A 23,364-nucleotide genomic window follows, 5' to 3' on the forward strand; every position below is an offset into this window, starting at 1 on the left:
ATGAATAAGTAACAGGATTGTGAGCAACTGCAAAATGATCTCAATAATATTGTGAGATGGACAGTACTCAATGATAAACGGGGTTAAAAGTCAGGTTGTGAGTTTCACAAATAGGAAACGTCCTCTCAGTTTTAATTACTGCATTGATAGGATGAAAATTCCTTATGGGAATCATTTTAAGTAGCTAGGTGTTAACATAAGGAAAGATCTTCATTGGGGTAATCACATAAATTGGATTGTAAATAAAGGGTACAGATCTCTGCACATGGTTATGAGGGTGTTCAGGGGTTGTAGTAAGGATGTAAACGAGAGGGCATATAAGTCACTGGCACGACCCCAAATAGAGTATGGTTCCAGTGTGTGAGACCCTCACCAGGATTACTTGATTCAAGAACTGGAAAAAATGCAGCTCAATTTGTTCTGGGCGATTTCCGACAAAAGAGTAGCATTACAAAAATGTTGCAAAGTTTGCGCTGAGAAGACTTGCGAGAAAGGAGACGAGCTGCTCGACTAAGTGGTACGTTATAAGTTATAATAGTTTGAAGTGAAAAATATAAATGGTATGTTCCGAGCTGTCAGTGGACATATGACGTGGAATAACGTTAGTAGACAAATAAGTTTGAGTGGTGTCTTTAAAAGCAGGAAAGATCACAATATGAAGATAAAATTGGAATTCAAGAGGACAAATTGGAGCAAATATTCATTTATAGGAAGGAGAGTTAGGAATTGGAATAACTTACCAAGGGATATGTTCAATAAATTTCCAATTTGTTTGAATTGATTTAAGAAAAGGCTAGGAAAACAACAGATAGGGAATCTGCCACCTGGGCGACTGCCCTAAATGCAGATCAGTAGTGACTGATTGATTGAAGTTCAGCACAAGTATTTTGCCCTGAAATCAATGCTGCATCTTGGGAAAGAATATTTCTCTCATAACAGGTCCTTTCAATGTTGTGATCCAAATGTTATTCCACTGAAGAGTTGTATGTTCTGTAATCCTGCCCCTTGGGGTAAAATATTTGAGTTCTACTGTCTGAAACTTCCATTGTAGACTTTGCAGCTTCTTTTGCTATTTGCTTTGCTTTGTCATTTCCGACTGGCCATTATGTGGCCACAAACCCAGGAGAAACACGCATGGAAGCCTTGCTGAGTTATTGAACTTATGTTAACAACTATTGGATTCATACTGTATTTATCATTTATTGAGTTCAGTTCTGCCTGTCAATTACTGAATAACTTCACTTGTTTATTATATTTACACCACTGTAGGGCTGACTTTATAGTTCAAAGTTCAGCTTGGAAAACTGAACAGAATGAGGAAAACTTGAACTGTGCTGAAAATATTTAATTCTCACTCATTCTCATATACAATGAAGGCACATCTGACCCAGACATTTTCATCATTTGTAAGCTACAAAAAAGTTAAGGATGAGGAACATGGAATTCTAGGTGTAAGACTCTAAAGATAATAGGCAACTTGATGTTTTTGGAGTGTAGAGACCTGTCAAAGCTGGCACTGATGCATAATTAGTTGATAAAATAATCACCTATGTAGGGGAACGATACAGAAAGGAATGTTATTGAAGCAGGTGATCTGAACTTGCCAAATGTTAACTGGGAAGGGAATGTGAATGACAGAAAGCATGGCCAACGAATGGTGAATAAGTTATTAATGGGAAGGACAGCTGAATCAGAAAGTGATGGAACCAACTGGAGAGAAAAATATTTTAGATGTGGTGCTGATAAAACCAGATGAACTCTACAGTATATGGAAACTGAAGTGATAGATGGTATAAGTGATCATGAAGCTGTCTTTGTCAGAGTTAAAAATAAACGTGATAGAAAGGAATGTTATAACAGTAGGACTATTATGCGATACCATACGGCTGATAAAAGGAGAGTGGGGAAACTTTAAAAAAAGCAATTATGATCAATGGAGAAGGGTAAATAAAAATGTAAATAGCCTATGGAATGGGTTTTAAGCAATCACTGAGGAGTGTAAAAACAGATATGTACCTTTAAACGCAGTAAGGAATAGGAAGGACCCATTATATTATAACAGGGAAATAAAGAGATTAAGAAGGAAGTACAGATTAGAAAATGGTTGCAGAAGTAAGGAGAGATTGAAGGAACTCACTCGGAAACTGAATCCAGCAAAAAAAGCTAAGGATAACATGATGGCAAACATAATTGGCAGCCATATCAATTTCAGGGAGCAATGGAAGGACATGTATAGATACTTGAAGGCAGAAACAGGTTCCAAGAAGGACATTCCAGGGATCATTAATGAAAAATGGGAGTGTATATGCGAGGACTTACAGAAGGTATAAGTTTTCAGTCAGCAACATGTAAAGGCAGTTGGATAAAAGGATAATGTCCTGATAGAGGAGGCAACTAATACAGGCAAAATACAGAAATTTGCATATGATAAGACATTTATAAAAAGGTACAGAAGTTGAAAGCTAGAAAGGCAGCTGGGATGGATAAGATTTCTGAGGGTAAAGAAAGGCAATGGGTTGGGATATAGTGCCATATCTGAAATACTTATTTGATTACTGTTTGTATGAAGGAGCAATACCAAATGAATGAAAAATTGCAATAGTACCCCCAGTGTATAAGGAAAAAGGTGACAAACATAAGGTGGATAATTACAAGCCAGTCAGCTTGACATGTTGTTTGTAAACCCTGGAAAAACATTCTTTGATTATATTAAAAATGTTTGCACAATTACTAACTGATTTGATAGGAGGCAGTTTGGGTTTAGAAAAGGTTATTCCAATGAAACTCAACTTGTAGGATTCCAGCAATAATGCAGTAGAAATTAGTGAAAAAAAACCTTGAGGTGGAACTAATTGCAACAAAAAGGATTCTTGTTATAAATGGCAGGTAACCATGCTCCTAATCAACATACCAAAAGTAAACATCCGTACCGTCATGTAAAATGCATCATTTTGGCCCCCATATTACAAAACATCAAAATTAAGAAAATCATAAAAAGTCATATGTGGTATCTAATTACAGTAAATTTCATGCTGAAAAAGAATATTATATCGGTTTTTAAAAGTAAAATGTTTATACAAAACTGAGGTAGGGTGAAAAATGATGAAAAAAGTATACCTACATGACCCTGAGCGATCAGGACATTTGAAAAGCAGTTACAGACAGTTGAGCATGTGCTACCTTTTTATTAATAGAGTTCTCGTCATGGTAATTATGCTATATGTGCAAAATTATACCTTCAACATATGCGGGAACTAAAAACAATGAATCCAGAGCTCTATAAAATGCTAAATAAATGCCATTTTACTGTATGAAGACAGAACAGAAAGTGATCTAGTGTTTGGACCAATATGTACAATGAGCAAATGCTCATGAAACGCACTCAGTTGTTTTGGTATAACTCATGGAGGAGGAATGACTGAAAATCAATGTACAGTTTGGATTTTAAGCCATTCTAAATGCAGTGAAGTAAAATGCGCAATGAGTTTGTTGACGAGGGTTTCATGTATTGGCAGTGAACAACATACTGACTTAAGCAATGCAAGAAAGACCAAGATTTCAAAGAATATGAAAAAGACGATGCAATTTTTGACAGATCACAATCCATTTACTGCTTCTTCATGTGATTTTTTGATTAACGGATTCACGGATAGTGAAAATAAACTTACTGCACTGGTGGTGTCACACCCTATTAATGCATGAACAAAACAAAGTTTTCCAAGCCTGCTCTCCAACAGATCGTTGTATGGCTTGAATGTCGCAAACTTCACCTGATTGTTTGGCAGACTGAATTAAAAGGTTTTTAGAAGGATGATATAGCAGTAGGATTAAAATATCAGCTACTAGAATGACATTTTTCCTGGCTATGTTTTAAGCTTCTTTGACCATTACTGCGTTTGCATCACCTTCTGCATGAATGACCTCTTCCTTGAAAATAACCCCCAGTTTACTGATAAAGCGTTGTTTGTTTGTCATGTTAGAAATACATTTTTTATTTTCTTGAAGATCACAGGTGAATTTTCATCAAAGACTACTACAATAGACAACTGCTTAATGCACGATCTATATGCCATATCTTTTATATTTGGTTTTTCACACCCATAAAAAACTACCGTCACTTTTCCATACAATTCGCGATGCCTTATGACATTACATGTAATAAATATCATTTTTGGTCCGTATTGATGATATTAGATTGAAATAATAACATTAAGTTATTTATTAGACCACCTAATCAATACAAAATCGTCTTGGATGATTTACATAAATTTGTTAGCTAATAGTGGGACATGTTTCGCCTTCCCTGAAGGCATCATCAGCCATAGTCTTAACCTTAAATTAAAAATAAGCGTCTAAATAACATGTAGTGATGAAATGAATTTTAAAATCTTGAAGAGATTTGAAGTAAAATAACATTAAAAATAACAATGATGGTTTGAAAATACAATGTGATGAGATACAATAGTGGAAGTATTAGCAAAATTAACATTAGAAGGCTGCTAAAATAAGTACAATGGATAAAACAGATTGTTATACAACCAGTAGTAAGATTGCATAAAAGTAAAGTTGATAGTCATGGCGGTTATAATTAGACGATGGCGAAAAATCTTATATAATCAAAGTAAAGAGGAGAGAATAAAAGTCAAAGTTAGTCGAGAGATCCGAAGTTCATCATGATCTTGCTAATACTTCCACTATTGTATCTCATCACATTGTATTTTCAAACCATCATTGTTATTTTTAATGTTATTTTACTTCAAATCTCTTCAAGATTTTAAAATTCATTTCATCACTACATGTTATTTAGACGCTTATTTTTAATTTAAGGTTAAGACTATGGCTGATGATGCCTTCAGGGAAGGCGAAACATGTCCCACTATTAGCTAACAAATTTATGTAAATCATCCAAGACGATTTTGTATTGATTAGGTGGTCTAATAAATAACTTAATGTTATTATTTCAATGCCTTATGACATCGCCAAATGTTGCAAAAGCAGACCACTGTAAGTGGTGAATGAATGCACCTTCATCAAGAATATAGGAAACACTTTCCTGAGTACGAGACCATTGTATTTTATTGACATTCATGCTATCTAATGACTTTACCACTGATGATTTATTGATTTTTCTCATTTGATATGTAACATGATCAAATAACGAAAATAATAAATGATATGAGTAAGGATCTGGAATCACAGATAAGGCTACTAGCGGATATATTACATTGTTTATAATAGTAAATGAGTTACAGGACTGTGAGCGATTGCAGGGGGACTTAAACAATGTTGTGAGATGGACAACAGACAATGGTATGAATGTAAATGGGATGAAAAGTCAAGTAGTAACACCAAGAGGAAAATTCCTCTCAGTTTTAATTCTTGTGTTGATGGGGTGATAGTACCTCATTGGGAAGAATGTAAGTACCTAGGTGTTAATGTAAGGAATCATCTTCATTGGGGTAATCATTTTAAAGAGGTTGTTAAGAACGGTTGCAGATCTCTTCATTGGTTATGGGAGTATTTAGGGGTTGTAGCAAGGATACAAAGGAGAGGGCGTATACGAGGGTAACCAAGAAACTAATACACCACATTTTCTTTCTTCAACAATTATTTATTAAAAACAATGAAACTTACCATATTTTATCACATAAGTTCCCCCTCGCATATTTCCCTCCCCTAAGATTTTTCATCATTAAAAATTATTTTATTAAATATCGCGCATAATTCCCTCTCCTGGTTTGTTCTTACTGGAGCGGCCTTCAAATGACTTGATAATGAACAACAATGAACACAGCGGTACTTGACATAAAAATGTTTCCATTGTCACAACATACCGTAAATTTGAACAGTAAAGTTGCAGACGTGTTTCTAGGTCAGTTTGTTACAAGTCGTCATAATGTTGAAATATTCAAACTACACGGCAGAATTTCAATTAAATGCGTTATCTTATGCCGATACAAACTGACATTTCTCCGTTGATCCTAATTCAATACGGTATTGGTGGAGACAAAAAGATAAGGCAAGCTCCAAATCTTTCCGTGGGCCTAAAACAGGGAAATATCCCGAAATTGATAATGGTGTAATTGCTTATGTCAATGAACTTCGGAATGACGGTTGTGCTGTCTCTTACGAAATGATTCAGAACAAAGCTTGTGAGATAGCTGCCACGCTCAACATTGACAGAAAGGATTTTAAAGCAAGCATTGGTTGGATGATTCGTTTTATGAGACGGCAAAATCTCAGTTTACGGAGAACATCTTTGTGCCAGAGTTTACCTCGAGACTACAGAGATAAGGTAATCGAGTTCCATCGTTATGTAATACAAGTGCGACAGCAATATGACTATTTACTCTCTCAGGTTGGTAACTCTAACCAGACGCCAGTGTTTTTTGATATGCCGCATAACACCACCGTTGCTCCTACTGGCTCAAAAAGTGTCCTTGTGAAGACAAATGGAGCAGAGAGTCTAAGATGCACAGTAATGTTGTGCATTACAGCAGACGGCAAAAATCTTCCACCGTATGCCATCTTTAAAAGGAAGACATTACCAAAGGAGACTACCCCACATGGAATTCACTTACGAGTTCAAGAAAAGGGCTGGATGACAGCAGATTTGATGGTGGATTGGATGGAGAAAGTCTGGGGAAGACGACCAGGGACATTATTACAAAAGAAGTCCCTTCTTGTCCTAGACAGTTTCCGGGGTCACCTTGTGGAAGCTGTAAAAGAGAAAATGAAACTGATGAAGTCCCATCCTGTCATCATCCCTGGAGGTTTAACGTCTATTCTTCAACCTTTAGATGTCAGCGTCAACAAACCTTTCAAAGAACATCTCCGACGCCTGTATTCAGAATGGATGGCGGTGGGATCTCATCAGCTGACTCCAGGAGGCAAGATAAGGAAGCTATCAATACCAACGATGTGCGATGGATAATCTGGTCGTGGGAGAAAATTAGTGACGATATTGGTAAGAAGAGTTTTAAAAAAAATGGAATTTCTTGTGCTATTGACGGTTCCGAGGAAGACATGTTGTGGAATAGTGAAAATGATGAAGATGACGTGTTATCTGAGCCTGAAAATAGTGATGATAGTGACGAAAGTGAGGCAGCAGAATAGTGAGAGAAAAGAAACAATGAAACAATGCATTGCTGCTCTTCATTTTAGCCTAATGAAACCGTGGTATTCTTTTGTGTTAATTGTAAATAAATACCGGTAGGTACCACTTTTTTCATATACCGGTATTAAGGTAAATATAACTTTTACCTAATACATCATTTCCCTTCCTTTATGAATGCCTCACCACTCACATAATTCTCTCCCTAGTGTTTTCAAGAAAAGGAAGGGGGCAATTACGCGATAAAATACGGTATTCACAAGAAATAATTATGTTTCTTCTACACTCCCTATTTTTCCACATAACCTCCTTTCCGTTTTATGGCCTTCCTCCTGCGGGACACAAGGGCGTGTATACCTTGCCAGCACCACTCCATGTTATGTTCTCAATACTATTTCTTCACTGAGCGAATCACATCTTCGTCATCCTCAAAATGTCTCCCACGTATGGTATTCTTCAAAGGCCCAAACAAGAGAAAGTCTGACGGAGCTTGGTCAGAGCTATAGGATGGATGGCGTAACACTGTCCAACCCTGTTTTGTGATGTGTTCCGACTTCCTAAAACTTGTGTGAGGGCGTGCGTTATCATTTGAAGCAAACAATTACTTGGGTTATTATGGCGTCCAAGTCACTGGAAGCGCTTCTTGAGTTTGGTTAATGTGTTCACATATGCCTCAAAATTAATCAGTGAGTAAAACACCATTACAGTCCCAAAACAGTGATCATGCAGAGGAAGCAGTTGCTTTGAATTTTTTTCTTCTGTGGAGAGTCAGGATGGCACCATTCCACTGATTGCTATTTTGTTTAGGGCTCAAAACGGTGAACCCAGGTTTCATCGCCTATCACAATCCGTGACAAGAAGGTTTGCCCCTCAGCTTCAAAACGTTGCAGCAACTCAGAAGAAATGGTCTTGCTGAGACTTTTGTGTTCCTTTGTAAACCCATAGTGAACACTTTTTTGTGTAATCAAGAGCACGATGATTACACCCACACTTTCTTTGCTGACTGACAGCTCCTGCACCAGCTGCTGAGTCATTCTGCGTTGGTCGTTGCGAATGAGCACATCTCGCTGCATCTCGTCAGGTGTGACAACCGACCGCTGCAAATCTTGGAGCTCTGTCGAACCGCTTTCAGATGGCCTCGTCCTCTGTGCTCAGTAACTAACTGTACTTCTGTCGACTGCTAATGCTTCATAAACTGCATATAAACGTTTGTGAATGTTTCCAATCATTTCTTGCTCCGCAGCGTGAAATTGAATGATGATACTCTGCTTGTACGTCCATCACTTACAGGCACCATGTTGAACCATTGCTGCATGTATGCTATCTGTTGGAAGAAATGGAAACTTTGCACGTGCACTCCGAAAACTTCAAAAAATTCATATTTATAAGTTTTGCATTCGTACCATTGTTGAGGGCTCAGAAAAAAATTGTGGTGCATTATTTTCTGGGCCACCTTCGTAGGTCTCTGTTAAGACCACAGAGTATGGCTCCAGTGTATGGTACCCTCACCAGGACTACTTGATATGAGAACTGGAAAAAAAAAAATTCAAAGGAAAGCAGCACGATTTGTTGTGGATGATTTCCGACAAAGAAGTAATGTATTCACAATTAAGTATTTATTTATTTTCCACCTAGTCGATACAATGATTGCTTAAGGCAATTTTTAATGGTCAAAAGTGGTACATGTTTCGTATATATTATCAACATCTTCAGTCACACAACACTGTTTAGATGAAAAATATATAAATTGACAAAGTAATGCTTTACAGGAAGTGTCCTTAAAATTAACATAAGATTGACAACATTAAGAAGTAATGTTACAATAATGTTGCAAACTTTGGGCTGGGAACATCTGGAAGTAAGGTGACGAGATGCTTGACTATAAGGTATGTGTAGGATACTAATTAGTTTATTAAAAATATCACCTATTCAATACATAGTATCTTCAATACAGATCCCTAATGATATTTATCACTTGCAATATAAGGTATGTTTCGAACTATCAGTGGTGAGTTGGTGTGGAATGACATAAGAAGAATAAGCTTGAGCGGATCTTTTAAAAGTAGGAAAGATCGTAATGTGCCATTTTATTGTCCAAGTTGTCATTTGCCGTGAATAACACTAAAAAATTTCATAAATCAAAAGGTAGAAAATACAAGTTAAATAATACGAGCAAGTGGAATCAAAGTGGCCGTGACTGAGATAAATGTACTGTTTTCAAATTGTTAAAGTCAACAGAGAGAATAACTGAACACTAAAAAGAAATAAGCCACGGTGAAGCTTGAGAGAATAATTTCGTGTAGGAAAATAACATTTTCTAAAACAAGAACATCAAATTTAATCGCTAAAACTGAAGATATTATGTAATCATATTGCCGTGCATCTCAAATATATAATATTTAAAGCAAAGTACGAAGGAAGAGATAACGTACAATAGAATTTATACTGGGATTGCACTGAAGGAAAGCGAAAGTTTCTTTTGGAAACACATCTTAAGAAAATGATAATATTTAAAGTGAACCACCAATAAATTAGATGATCATAAGCTACCATTAACATACTAGAAACCTCTATAGCAGATAAATTGACATCATATTTTAACGGTACAAAAACATAGTAATAGTACAAGAAGGCTTTGTAACTACGAAGAAGACAATATTAACATTGTCTTTGGATATGTTTTTCATGCATGTGCCCGAAATCGTCATGATGGCCTGCTAAACCAAAGATGGGGTTGACGACTTATGGAATCCAGACGACACGAATACGAGTTCAACTGCCGAGACTCGCAGATGACAGAACCAAGGTCCAGAGAAGGACGGAACCGAGGAAAGATGTAGCAGGACAACTATCCCGGCCACAAGCACACGCAAAATAAGTTTCGCAAATTATTTTAAAATTATTATGTTTTTCTGTCTTGTAGCGAGTTGTTAGTTGATGATGTTTGTGAAGGATAGATCGTTATATCTCCGTGAAGTGTTTTAATACGTAGTTTCAAAATATGAGTTCCATTGTTGTTTAAATGTCATTATCAGCCATAAAACAAATCACAAATAAATGAGCAAGGACATATTAATTAAAAGTGGTGTAGTTACACACTGAAATATGTACATTAAAAGTCTTTGTACGTCCATTCACACCATGTGTCAAACAAATCATCAAAACAAAAGAGCAACGGCATAATAAAGCTGGCGCAGTGACACACTGAAGTATGTACATAGCCTCTCACTATTCCAAGATTAAAAGAACCGAGCTCGATAGCTGCAGTCGCTTAAGTGCGGCCAGTATCCAGTATTCGGGAGATAGTAAGTTTGAACCCCACTGTCGGCAGCCCTGAAGATGGTTTTCCGTGGTTTTCCATTTTCACACCAAGCAAATGCTGGGGCCTTAATTAAGGCCACGGCCGCTTCCTTCCCACTCCTAGCCCTTCCCTGTCCCATCGTCGCCATAAGATCTGATTAAAAGAAGGTTCCTTGATATGTACTCAAAGCATAAAAGTCTTTGTACGCCCATTCACATCCCGTGTTAATTAAACAAAAAAAAATCAGAACCGGCATAGAGACACACTGAGACATTTACATGGTCCTCTCACCAATGCAAGTCAAAAGAAGGTTTCGACGCACTTCCAAAGTTTAAAGTCATTAAAACGCCCATATACCCTGTGTGTCAAACAAAACGTCAAGAACTTATTGGAATCACTTGGTATACAATTTGTTACAATGATGTATATGAAATTATAAGAGACAGTCAGTGGTAATAGGTTGTCCTTCAGTACTTTTCTTACAGTACAGATGATCAAAAAAATTTCTCAGTTCAATTTGGAAGGATTTTATAAACTTTGGAACAGCATGTTGAGACGTTAACCTTGTGAGAAGGAAGTACAGACTGTTATATGCGGTAGGTCAGGAGGGGAGAAGGTGGAGGGGGGAGGGGGAAAGGATCATGATGCCGTTGGCTCTTTTGTTTTGACGATTTGTTTGACACGTGGTGTGAATGGACGTACAAAGACTTTTAATGTACATATTTCAGTATGTAACTACACCACTTTTAATTAATATGTCCTTGCTCATTTATTTGTGATTTGTTTTATGGCTGATAATGACATTTAAATGTTGAAACCGGTCTCATGTTAAATAAATGTTGTAAATAACATCTATACAACACGTAATTAGTACTGAATAGATTGAACCTTATAAATAACTCATCTCTGTGACATAGTTTCAACGTAAGTGAATTAATAGTGATGCTTTAAGGAAGGTTATAGGTAGTCATCCGAAATAATTAAATATATCTAAATGTAGGAAAAGGCGCGTATGTCAATGAAGTGTTATGTTAGCAATATTTCAGTTTATTCTCAAGAAGCAATGCCAAAGATAGGGAGTTTTGATGAATGTGAAGTACGATACATGTTTATATCAAATCACAGGTTACCGAGTTCATAAATATCGGCAACTTATTGCCAATTTTAAGTCAAGATAGGTTAAATGTAGTAATGTATTGATAAGTGAAATGCATATTGCTAGGAATATGTTAGTTGTTGATCCATGAAATATTAATTTTAATGAGTTGAGAAGTTAATTGAGTCATGCGTTACACTGAATTGAATAAGTAATACTTGCATATGCGGCAATATAATTATAAGGAGAAATATGAGGAAAGGAATGAGAGATTATGGAATAATGATGTCTTGGATAAAGTAGTTGTTGAATTTTGATAAATATGAAGACATATAAGGAAAGATTTTCATATAAGGTTAATTAATGAAAGATTAGGTAACGCAAATATGGAGCAAGGTCATAGTAGATGCTAGTAATGATGTGAAATATGGAATAACCTATAATATAAATTAATGGTACATTGATAATGGACTTACAAGTCAATAATAGATTGTGGTCATCAAAAATAATTTCACGTAACCTATAATTAACACTCACATGGAAACTTCAAAGAGAATCTCATATTATATAAGGTTTAAGCTGATTTAAGCTGAAATAGCAGGTCATTGTTGGGAAATACAATCTTAGTGCTTTCATTGCGTTAGCCTATCACTATTAAAGAATTAGGAATTTCATCCGTAGTATTCCTTGTCGACTTGCAATCAAATGATTGAATTTTATAAAGTGACTTGACATAAACGCAAACTGTCAATGAAGTTATAGAAATTATTTAGGACAATTTTACCTATTTTTTTTTATTATGGTAGGTAGCCACTGAAAGCTACAAAAGTGAAACCAATCTTATTCTGCGTATGTTTAATCAAATAATTGTGAACATCGGATATGAATGAAATGACCAGAATTAATCATTCTTAGTTAATCTGCAAAGTTTAATTTTCTTACTATTGTGCGATTTCAAAACTTTCAAACATGTTAATCGAATAATTTATTTCTTTTCGACATGATGAATTCTTGAATGTTTATTCTTTAATAAGAAACCTAGAAGATGTGAGATGTAATTTATATATTAAGTCAAGACGATTTTCATTTAATTACTTCAAATCCGTGCAAACTTATAGGAGATGAATTATATTTGTTTATGAAATCAAAGCCTTGGAAAAGCTGATATTTTTTTTTTTTATTGAAGGCTATGACGATCAGGAAGATGACTGAATTCAAAACGATACTTACAAAGAAGTGTCAATGTAAAGAATGATCAATATTGGAATATTTGATTTATCAATCATAAACTATATTATTTTGAATAAACAATAGTTATTAAGTTTTTAATCCATTATTATTATTTATAGATTATAGTATTAATATAAAATGATGTCATAGTTGATAAGAATTTGCTGAATCTGCGACTGATTTTTTTAAGTTCAAATGTCCGTAAAATTGACATAATGTAACTGAAAGAAAGATAATGGATAATTCTCAGTTGAAGCCACGTAAAAAATTTTATGTTTAACATTATCCTTGAGATGTTCTCCGACTCTAGCTGCAGATTTTCTTGAACGCCACAAACTATGGACTCAGATTGGCGCAAGAAGAATTTGGCACCCAACAGTGGAGCAAAAGAGAGGATGCCCAGCGTGGTTACAAAAATAAGTGTTGGGCGCAGTAATATGAAGACAAAGCTGGAATTAAGGAAGATAGATTGGGGAAAATATTCATTTACAGGATGAGGAGTAAGGGATTGGAATAAATTATCACTTATAAAATTTGATGTTCAGAGATCATCGAACACTTATAAGAGATAACAATAAAGCTATTTTATTTTTTGTCACAGTACATCAAAATGACTTGGCTACAAAACACAAATAAGCTATAAATCACATACTTACATTTTCTCCCTAGAAGGTCTCTCCCCTTCATCAAAAATAGGCGATAACAATGCGGATGCATAAAAGATGGAGTTTTGTGGATTTCGAACAGGAGTGCTGCAGACGAAACCATGCCGAGGTGTAAAACGTGGCCGAATGGGTGACATCACCATATCCTAAAACAATAATAGATCATAGTAAGTCATTACGAATCTGACCAAGTTTACCTGATATGGGATTGAGTATCATACAGCCAGTGACTCAACACCAATTGTTGGGGGGGTGGGGGGTAAAATAAACCGACACTCTGAAGGCGCCAACAGCTTCAAGCGGAGGAGCTCCTTTAAGAAGGTACCGATCCCCCACTCGTTGAAATGCCACTAATATCCAGCAGGCAATGTCTGTTCTCTAGGATAGGGACGGATGCAAAAGGTGTCAGTTCTTTGGCCTAGGGGTGGCCTCACTGAAATCTGGCAGTTTGGTATAAAATACATTTGGGTGCGACAAGCTCACTGTAATAATAATAATAATAATAATAATAGCCAATGTGAAGTGTCAATATACATTGATTATACCGAGACACAAAGAGACGTGACGCTCATGCTCACACGCACTCAGCGCCGCCGAAGGCGCTAGTTTAAGAAGCTACACCCCGATGCAATGTTGCATCGTGCACAAGGGTGCATTCTGTATGTGGGGCGAGTTCATTCTTCCCGATGCCGCCACAAACAGTTGTGCGATATTCGAGACATTCTCGAATGAAAACCGTCTGTCATACCAAGAGACTTGCCTCTTTCTGTGGAGCAGTTACCATCATTTAAATATGCCCCAATAACATCTTGTGAAGTGGAAACAAGGTTTTCATGTTACAAAAGTGATTTGCAAGACAACAGACGATGTTTTTCAGTTGAAAATTTGTGCAAAGTGATGGCTGTAAACTGCAATTCATCACTTAGCATTGACAGCGGGACCATTTCTGCTTCAACCTCCAACGAATAAATGTAATTTTATTATTACCAATACTAACCTAACTTGTCTACTGCCATTTTTTCATTTTAATAGTGCATATTTATTGGCAAATTTTAAAGTTTTTAAGAGCATATTTTCATGCAGTTTTTTAGGGCATGAACTTCTGAGCCTTACTAATTGTTACCGTGTTTTGGTGGATCAGCAGAGGTGAAAGAAGGTGCGGGCTGGAATGGGTCTAACTGCAAGTCCGAAAGATGAATTTAAAATTTAAATAAAGGTTATATTTTCAATCGACAACAAGGTTTAACAATTTTCACTAGGTAGGTACAATGTTTAACAATCTGAGCTTTCAGCTCACAACCACTTGCTCCCAGTAATCAAAATGTCACGCCTCCCCGAGGCACCTTTCAAAATACCAGAAAGAGCTGATCCGCTCTCTATCTTTCAAGCCTATTCAAGGCCATACCATACATTGCGATCGCTTGCCACAACTTACAAGAATTAAACAGGGGTATTTCGTACCCAATCTACTGGGCCTTCTCAGGAAGGAAAACAAAGCGGGTTAAATTAATGGCCCAAAACACAAGATTGAATGGAGGCGAGTACTTGCTCTCCTACATGAAAGCTTGTTAAAACCTAAGTGGCGCCAAGCCGATACACAGGGGCTATTCCCACACTATATAGGTGACTTGTATAAGAAAATTTTAACACATTAGGAAAGATTAGAAAATCAGTTACGAAAACATAGTCACCTCAAGTCGAAATGAAGGGGAGCTCGAGAGGGTAAAGCACTCTCCATCCCCGATTTACATTTAAAGATATATGAAGTTTTACAAATATGGAAAAAGATTTACAGGTTTTAAGTTTAAAGGTTACATATTAAAGGTTTCGGACCTGCCCCGCGGGTTAAACTGCTGAGCTAGCAAGGAAAAAAGAAATATGTTAAACGGCCATTACCTTGTTGAAGAGCTGCTGCCCGAAGAAAGAGGCGCTACCCGCCCCCTGCTATGCTTCCATACACTAAGCTAGATGTTGTTGAAGTGGCCGGGAGACAAGAAAATCAGCATTTTTTATACCCTCGTGGAAGATTCGAGACCTTTCATGAATAATTAAGACACACCCACAGACGTTTATTGGTCGGCTAAAAGTTACAAGTCAAAAATGAAGAAGAAACCTGTGATTGGAGGGAAATTAATTACAGAAATTCCTGATTGGGTAAATTCAAACCAGGTGGAAAGAAAGGGTTAATATTGCCAACCCACCAACGAAATTTAGTAAAGACAACAACTTATGAATACAAAATATCTTCAAGAAAAGTCCCTTCACTTCGCACCAGGGTGCATGATCATAGTTTTTGGTAGAGATATCTGTGAGAGAATGTCCACACTTCTTGATAATTAGTAAACAAAACAATTCAAAATTAACACAGTGACATCTTCAGATAAATGGTTGAATTAATTCAGTTTATAAGGTTCAAAGTTTCTCCAGTAGAGGAGTACTTTAAGGTGGAAAATTCAAATGTGCGGCATATGGGTGTACCAACCGGTACACTAATAATCAAGACAGGACTATGCAAAATCGTACTTACAGAAGAGAATATCAGAAGAGATCTAACAGTAATTTCCACAGGGAGAGAAATTATCAAAATAGTTAGGAACATTTCAGAACTGGGAGGTGTGAATATGGAAATCAACCAGAAACTGGGAAGCGGGAAAATACAGGCAATAATAATAACAATAATGTTTCTAGAGGTAATAGACAACAAGGGAGGCCAACTGAGGTGTATAACCAACAAGTCGTAACCGCACCAAGCAATTTAAACGTGCAACGGGCTGTATAAACAAGTCACTGAGACAGTCCGGAAATGGTGAATTCACGTATAAGGTAGATACAGTGGAACCTTGGATTGCGAGCATAATTTGTTCCGGCAACATGCTCGTAATCCAAATCGCTCATATATGAAAGCAAATTTCCCCATAAGAAACTATTAAAACTCGGATGATTCATCCACAACACAAAAACATTTATTCGCATAACATTTCTAAAACAAAATATAACGTAAAACAATTAAACTGCACTTTACCTTACAATAGAATCATTGTTGGTGTGAGGGAGACGAGAGATGACATGAGAAGAGTTACTGTGTAGCACGAATTTCACTAACGGAATCACTGCTATCGGTTGGCTCATTGGAAGCGTTTTCTTTTCGTGCAACTTTAACGAGGAACCTGTCCAATGACTGTTGCTTTTACCTCTTTTTGAGGATTTCACGAAAATGTGACATTGCATTGTCATTAACAGATTCATCCACTGTAATCATCTCCTTCTTCCGATGAAATTCCTTTTTAGCCTTCTTTTCGTTCACAGGGCCCATTGTTGCAGAACAGTTATATCACAAATGACAGAAACCAAACATGTAGACTCGTACGGTGTTGACTATGCGAGCGAGGCACGCCAACTGAAGTCCAGCGCAGGAAATGATTACACACACTTTCCCAGGAAAGAGAGTGGCAGGGGGAGGGGAAAACAAAGGCACAGGAGAGGTGGAAACGTACGTACACGTGACGCTCGTATTGCGAAACGTCACTCGCTCATCAAGTCACAATTTATTTGAAATATTTGCTCATCTTGCAAAACACTCATAAACCAAGTTACTTGCAATCCGAGGTTCCACTGTAAGTCAATTGATGTCGACAAGCCTACAGTTGTAAGTGAACATGATTGTGACCTAAGTAGTAATACGTCAAATGTTTTAAGTGACGACTTAATAAGACAAAGGGGTAGAACATAAATTTTATAAGTGTTATTTAAATCTAGACATAAGGCAAGATTTGTTAAGTGATCTAATTGTATGCAATGAGGATAATTTAAGTAGTGTTACTGTAACACCAACAATTGAACTGATGATATGGGGCAGGAAGGTTAAGATTTTGTTGGACTCTGGATGTGAGAAATCATGCGTAAATTCCAAGCTGTATGAGGAAGTATTGAGAGAGAAGCATGAGGAAGCGGAAATTCCAGTGAGGAATACGTTCATCGTAACAGCTGTTGGAAACAAGTCTCAAAGGGTGAATAGACAACTAGCTGTCCTCTAACATGAGTAGAGAATGTATTTTCCAACCATGTTTAGTTGTACCTAATTTAGTCTATGCCGTTATTTTAGGTACTGACTGGTTAACGTGTCACAAGGCTAAATTAAATTTTGATCTATGTAATGTCAGTCTGATTTGGGAAAAGAATAGCAGGGAAGTAAGGTTACCATATGATATTGTGTCTGAAATTAGTGCAAATAAAGTGTGTTCTAGTACCGAAGGGTTTAAAGGAGTTCCTAATATGAGGAAAAATATTGATACTTGCCATGTGTCTATACAGAGAGATTCTAGAGATGAACTGTATGAGACTGTGGAGAAACGTCATTTAGCGGAAAGTCAGAAGGACGAATTGTGTGAATTGTTGATATCACATCGTGATGATTTTTGTGACCGGCCTGGTAGAACACATCTTTATGAACACAAATTTAATGTTCATGATAACTCAACTTTTGTAGGACCGAAATATCCCATTCCGTTGAAATACGCTAGCGCTGTTGAAGAGCAGATTGACATTATGTTAATTGAACCATCATGTAGTCCTAATTTAAATCCACTTGTAATTATACCTAAGAAAGATAACACTGTACGTCTTTGCATTGATGCCAGATTAATGAATATGAGAATTGAAGCAGATCAGCAAAGGGAGGAGACTGTAGAGGAACTCATTCAACGATTTCAAGGTAGAAAATGGTTTTCCACTTTTGATTTGTCGTCATCTTTCTAGCAGATTCCACTTAGAGAAAGCGACCCTTCACTTACTGCTTTTGTGTACAAGAATTTCTTGTATCAGTTCGCCAGGGTGCCTTCTGGGACGCGTACTTCATCCGCAGCGTTAATTAGGGCAATGAGTAAAGTATTAGGGAGGGACACGGATAGTTTTGTGACCCTGTATATAGACGATATTGTAACTGCATCCCACACGTTTGAGGAACACATGAAACACTTACAGATTGTTCTACATAAAATCAGGGAAGGGGGATTTACATTAAAACTGGGTAAATCGACATTGTGTTCAAAACAAATAACATTTTTGGGATACACTGTATCAGAACAGGGGGTAAAACTGGAATAGACGAGATTAGACAAGATAAACAACACTCCTACTCCACGTAATGTAAAACAATTGAATTATTTTCTGGGAATGCGTAATTACTTTCGACGTTTTATGAGAAAATATTCTGTGCTGTTAGAGCCGTTTCGAGAGCTACTGAAAGGAGGCGCGAAATGGAAGTGGAAGAAAGAACATGATGAGGCTTTCCAGAAGTTGAAGGACGGGTTTAATGAAGCGGTTATGTTGAGATATCCAGTGCCAGATCGTGAATTTATTCCCATGACTGATGGTTCAGAGAAGGGAGTTGCTGGATGTTTCTGTCGGAGAGATGATAACGGTAATTTAGGCATCGTTTCCTTGGCAAGTCGTGGGCTCAGTACGGCAGAAAAGAGATACGATTACGGAGATTGAATTTCTTGCAATCATGTATTCATTAAGTAAGTTTAGATGTATGTCTTAGGTAACAAATTCCAGATATGGACTGACTATCGGGCCTTGGTATTCTTAAATACTTACAAACTAACTAGTAATCGCATGACTCGTTGGATTTTAGCCATAAGTGAATATGATTTTATGATATGTCATATTAAAGGTAAAGATAATGTTATGGCTAACTTTCTCAGCAGGAGGAAAATACAGTCTCTTTAGAGTTGAAAGAAGGTATTTTTATTTGTGTTGGCTCTATGACTGAAAATACAGCAGAAAGGGATAGGCTTCGTTATCTGTTGGTCGAGCAGGAAAGAGAATAAGAGTTGGCTGGACCGTTGACCTCGCTTAGAGATAAGGAACCAGGTACTGTTCTAGAGAACAGTAAACTTACGTACAAGTTATGTAATGGTTTTATCACTAGGAAATGTTAAATTCTGGGCAGTTTAAAGTCTGTATACCCAAAGCCCTGCAAAAGGACATGATTTGGTTTTATCATAAGGAGCTGGGTCATTTTAGAGCAAATAAGATCTTATATGCTATTCAGGGTAACTTTGTGTGGAGAAATACGGGAAGGCACGTGAGGAAAATACTTGCTACGTGTGATCTATGCCAACGCTCTAAGCACCCGACTAGGATTCTAGAGGGGCCTAGGCAGGCTGTTATTGCTGACAGACCGGGGCAGCTTAGTGTTGATCTGTTTGGACTTTTAGTTAAATCCCGATATGGTTACCGATTTGTGTTCGTCTTGATTTATGCCTTCAGCAAATATGTCAACATGTACCCATTGAGGAAAGCTACAGGGAGGGGTTATCTCAAACAGATCGTGGACAGATATATTCCTGAGTTTGGATGTCCCCTCAGAATATTATCTGATCATGGCAACCAGCTTATTTCGAAGATCTGGAATACCAAACTAATGAACTGGGGATTAAAACTATATTTCCATCGGTACATTGCCCGCAAAGCAATATGGTTGAAAGAACGATGTGTGAAATAGGATGTATATTTAGGGCATATGTGCATGACGAACACAACTCGTGGTTTTCACAGTTGGGTAATGTTGAATGTTGGTGTAGGATCAGGTTGCACGAGTCCACTGGATTCACGCCCTATGAAATTCATCATGGCAGGAAACCTACTGATGAAATTGCAAGTATGTTAGGCTTGGACTTTAGGGAGAGGAGAAAAGTAAGGATTTTTATATCCAGCTGGCTAGGGAGAATTTCAAGGAAGCAGGAGATAAACGAATTCGCCAGCAGGAGAAAACTAAATTGGATGAATTTGAGCTTGGTGACAAGGTTTTACTCAGGGTGCCACTGCCGTCATCAGCAGAAGCTGGTCAATTTTCTAAGTTTTTCTTGTTATATAAGAGATATTTCACCGTAGTGAAACAGATTGAGAAATGTGCTTACTCATTAAAAGACAAAGAAGGAAAGATCAGAGAAATGTGCTTACTCATTAAAAGACAAAGAAGGAAAGATCATAGGCATATACAATATAAGAAATCTTAAGAAATAAATCATGTGAGTTTGTTGATTACTGTTAGTTCTCATTATTAAGTTAATTCACCATATTTTATGAAGCTGGCATTGGGAACATGACTTCAGTGAAATTAGCATGTGTTGTGAGATTAAGTGAAGCATAACAGCATAATGTGTAATGAAGAACATCCCGATGGATAATACTATGTATCCAATTTGTAAAGGGTGTTTTCATACATGTATCATTAGTGTGTACCCGATTTCAAGTGATAATGTTAATTTTTCATGAATCAATTGATTCATTTAATCGATTATTTAATGAGGGAGGTGTTCTGTAACCGTACAATGGGATTACAGATTTCATTCAGCATTTATTATTAGTATCATTAAATTACCTGATTCATTAGATTTTATATTTCAATCAATTGATTCATTTAATCGATTATTTCATGAGGGAGGTGTTCTGTAATCGTACAATGGTATTACAAATTTCATTCAGCATTTATTATTAGTATCATTAAATTACCTGATTCATTAGATTTTATATTTCGATTTTCATCATTTAGACTGTAATATAATTAGGTATCATGCATATTATGTCATTTAATCATAGGATAAGGGAATTTTGTTTGTAATTATTCTGTACATAAATAAGTGAGATTTGCTGATTTGAAATAATCATGCTGTGACTTGTAACTGTGGGTAGGTGAGCTGGCATAATATTTTGCTATGTATAACCGAGGCTGTATTTTAGGCAAGTAAATTTTCCACCGACACATGCTATATAGTCATCGTTTGTACGTGTGGTCAAGCTTTAAGACACATGACTACTTTTGTATAGTGTGTGGTCACATGGTTTTAATAGTGTGTCCATATTCAACAGCTACCGTGTGTCGATGTGGAAGGGATTACCAGATAGTAGGGAGATGAGTGGTCATCACGAGTTTATAAAAGTTGAGGTAAGAATAGTTGGCCTGTCTAAGAGTGATAGTCTGAGCTAAGAAGTGGTCTAAGTGTTCCAAGAGGTGTTCGAAGAGGTGGTCTAAGAATCGTCGAATGGGTGTAAGAGTGATGGTCTGATCTGAGTAGAGACTTGTACTGGGCTGATAGTGAAGCAGCAGGTAGAACTTTGCAATGTAAGTTTATTTCAGAAGATTCACCAGAGATTTAGTGCCGTGGTCTGCAGAGGTACAGGAAATATATATATCGAATTTAACCGATATATGCAGTTAACAGTCGTCGTCGTACTTCAAATTCTTTATTGAATTCTACTACGCAATTCGCAAACTTTGTTCGAGAATTGAATCTAACGTAGATACATCTAACATCGCATAGAACTGTTGTATTTATTTCAACAGTCTCTATATCAGCTATCAGGATGTGTGAAACTAGATAGTATTTCTGGATATTACAAGTTCTTTCAGTAAAGTTTTCAAATTTCTAACAATGAATATTGATTGGATGTGACCACATTGGAGCTTACTACACTCAGACAGGGAATGTAGGTCAACTCCAGGTTACATAAGGAGATAAGATAACAGCACACAGCTTTCGAATTCTATTACATGTGATAAATATCATTCTTGATCCGTATTGATGATTTGATCTATTTTAAAGTTAAGATAATGGCTGATGATGCCTGAATTCAAGGCGAAACATGTACCATTTTAGTTAATATGCCAAAGTAAACCAACTAAAGTATGACATTTTGTATTGATCAGGTGGCAAATTCAATAAATTAACTTACTGATATTATTTTGAATTCTACCCGATAGTTTTTCCAGGAATTTCAAGTTCAACAGTGGTGTGTGCAGACTTCAGGTAATTACAGCACCAGACATATTATGCATAAATAATATAAAGAAGAATGTAATCAGTGGCGATATCGTAGTTTAATTCAAGTTCATGCCAATAGCTTTCTTTATTTTATGCCTGCCAGGCCATCAGATGATACAGATGTTGATTACCATAGGGAACCTGAAATAGTTGTCCTGAATGAGTAAATTTATAATACCAACATAAATGGTCCACATTTTTTTTTTTTTTTTTTTTTTTTTTTTTTTTTTTTTTTTTTTTTTTTTTTGATAATCAGACATAGTCTCTCAAAGTGCATTGCCACTGCCGGTGGCTCCAAGTAACCTACGGAGAGGCCTCCACGGTATGCACTAGCCATGCGTCTTGGTGGGTGTGCTATTTACCAACTGAAGAGCCCAACTTAGCACACTAGGGCAGAACGCTGCCAACCAGGAATGAGTTAGCTGGAAAATTTATAATGCCCAATAATGGACCATTTATATTGGTATTATAAGTGGTATGTTCCGAGCTGTCAGTGGACAGATGGCGTGGAATGACATCAGCAGACAAATAAGTTTGAGTGGTGTCTTTAAAAGTAGGAAAGATAACAATATAAAGATAAAGTTGGAATTCAAGAGGACAAATTGGGGCAAATATTCGTTTATAGGAAAGGGAGTTAGGGATTGGAATAACTTACCAAGGGAGATGTTCAATAAATTTCCAATTTCTTTGCAATCATTTAAGAAAAGGCTAGGAAAACAACAGATAGGGAATCTGCCACCTGGGCGACTGCCCCAAATGCAGATCAGTAGTGATTCATTGATCACACTACATAAAGTAACTTTCTGATGATGTTTTAACGTGCACTTATTTTAATTAATATCTCATGAATGTAAATTTTATTCAATTTTGTAACTTTTAATATATTCATTTTAAGTTATTTCTAGACAGCTGAAGATGGCCTAATATGGCTGAAACATGTCCTGTTGTTTTAATATGATGTTTTTACAACTTTGAATTGTAAATAAACTTACAGGTATTGAATAGATAGAACCAATATACTAGTTTATCAACTTATATAGCTGGCAAAAATTCAAAGGAAAGCTGCATGATTTGCTCTAGGTGATTTCCAACAAAGGAGCAGCGTAACTAAAATGTTGCAAACTTTGGGC

The 23,364-nt window shown here is 36.6% G+C and overlaps 1 protein-coding gene across 4 annotated transcripts in view; it reads right to left on the minus strand.

The window, feature by feature from the left end:
• Nucleotides 1-23,364, minus strand: part of LOC136872770 (SRRM2 protein homolog rsr-2) — a 188,626-nt gene that overhangs the window by 153,415 nt on the left and 11,847 nt on the right. For all 4 annotated transcript variants that reach the window (XM_068227530.1, XM_068227529.1, XM_067146605.2 and 1 more), the window contains one exon: nucleotides 13,398-13,552. In XM_068227530.1, the coding sequence (XP_068083631.1) occupies nucleotides 13,398-13,549 (152 nt within the window). In that variant the 5' untranslated portion in view covers nucleotides 13,550-13,552. The remainder of the gene's footprint in view (nucleotides 1-13,397; nucleotides 13,553-23,364) is intronic.

Source organism: Anabrus simplex, chromosome 4 (genome assembly GCF_040414725.1).
Source record: "Anabrus simplex isolate iqAnaSimp1 chromosome 4, ASM4041472v1, whole genome shotgun sequence".
Taxonomy (NCBI): Eukaryota; Metazoa; Arthropoda; class Insecta; order Orthoptera; family Tettigoniidae; genus Anabrus; species Anabrus simplex.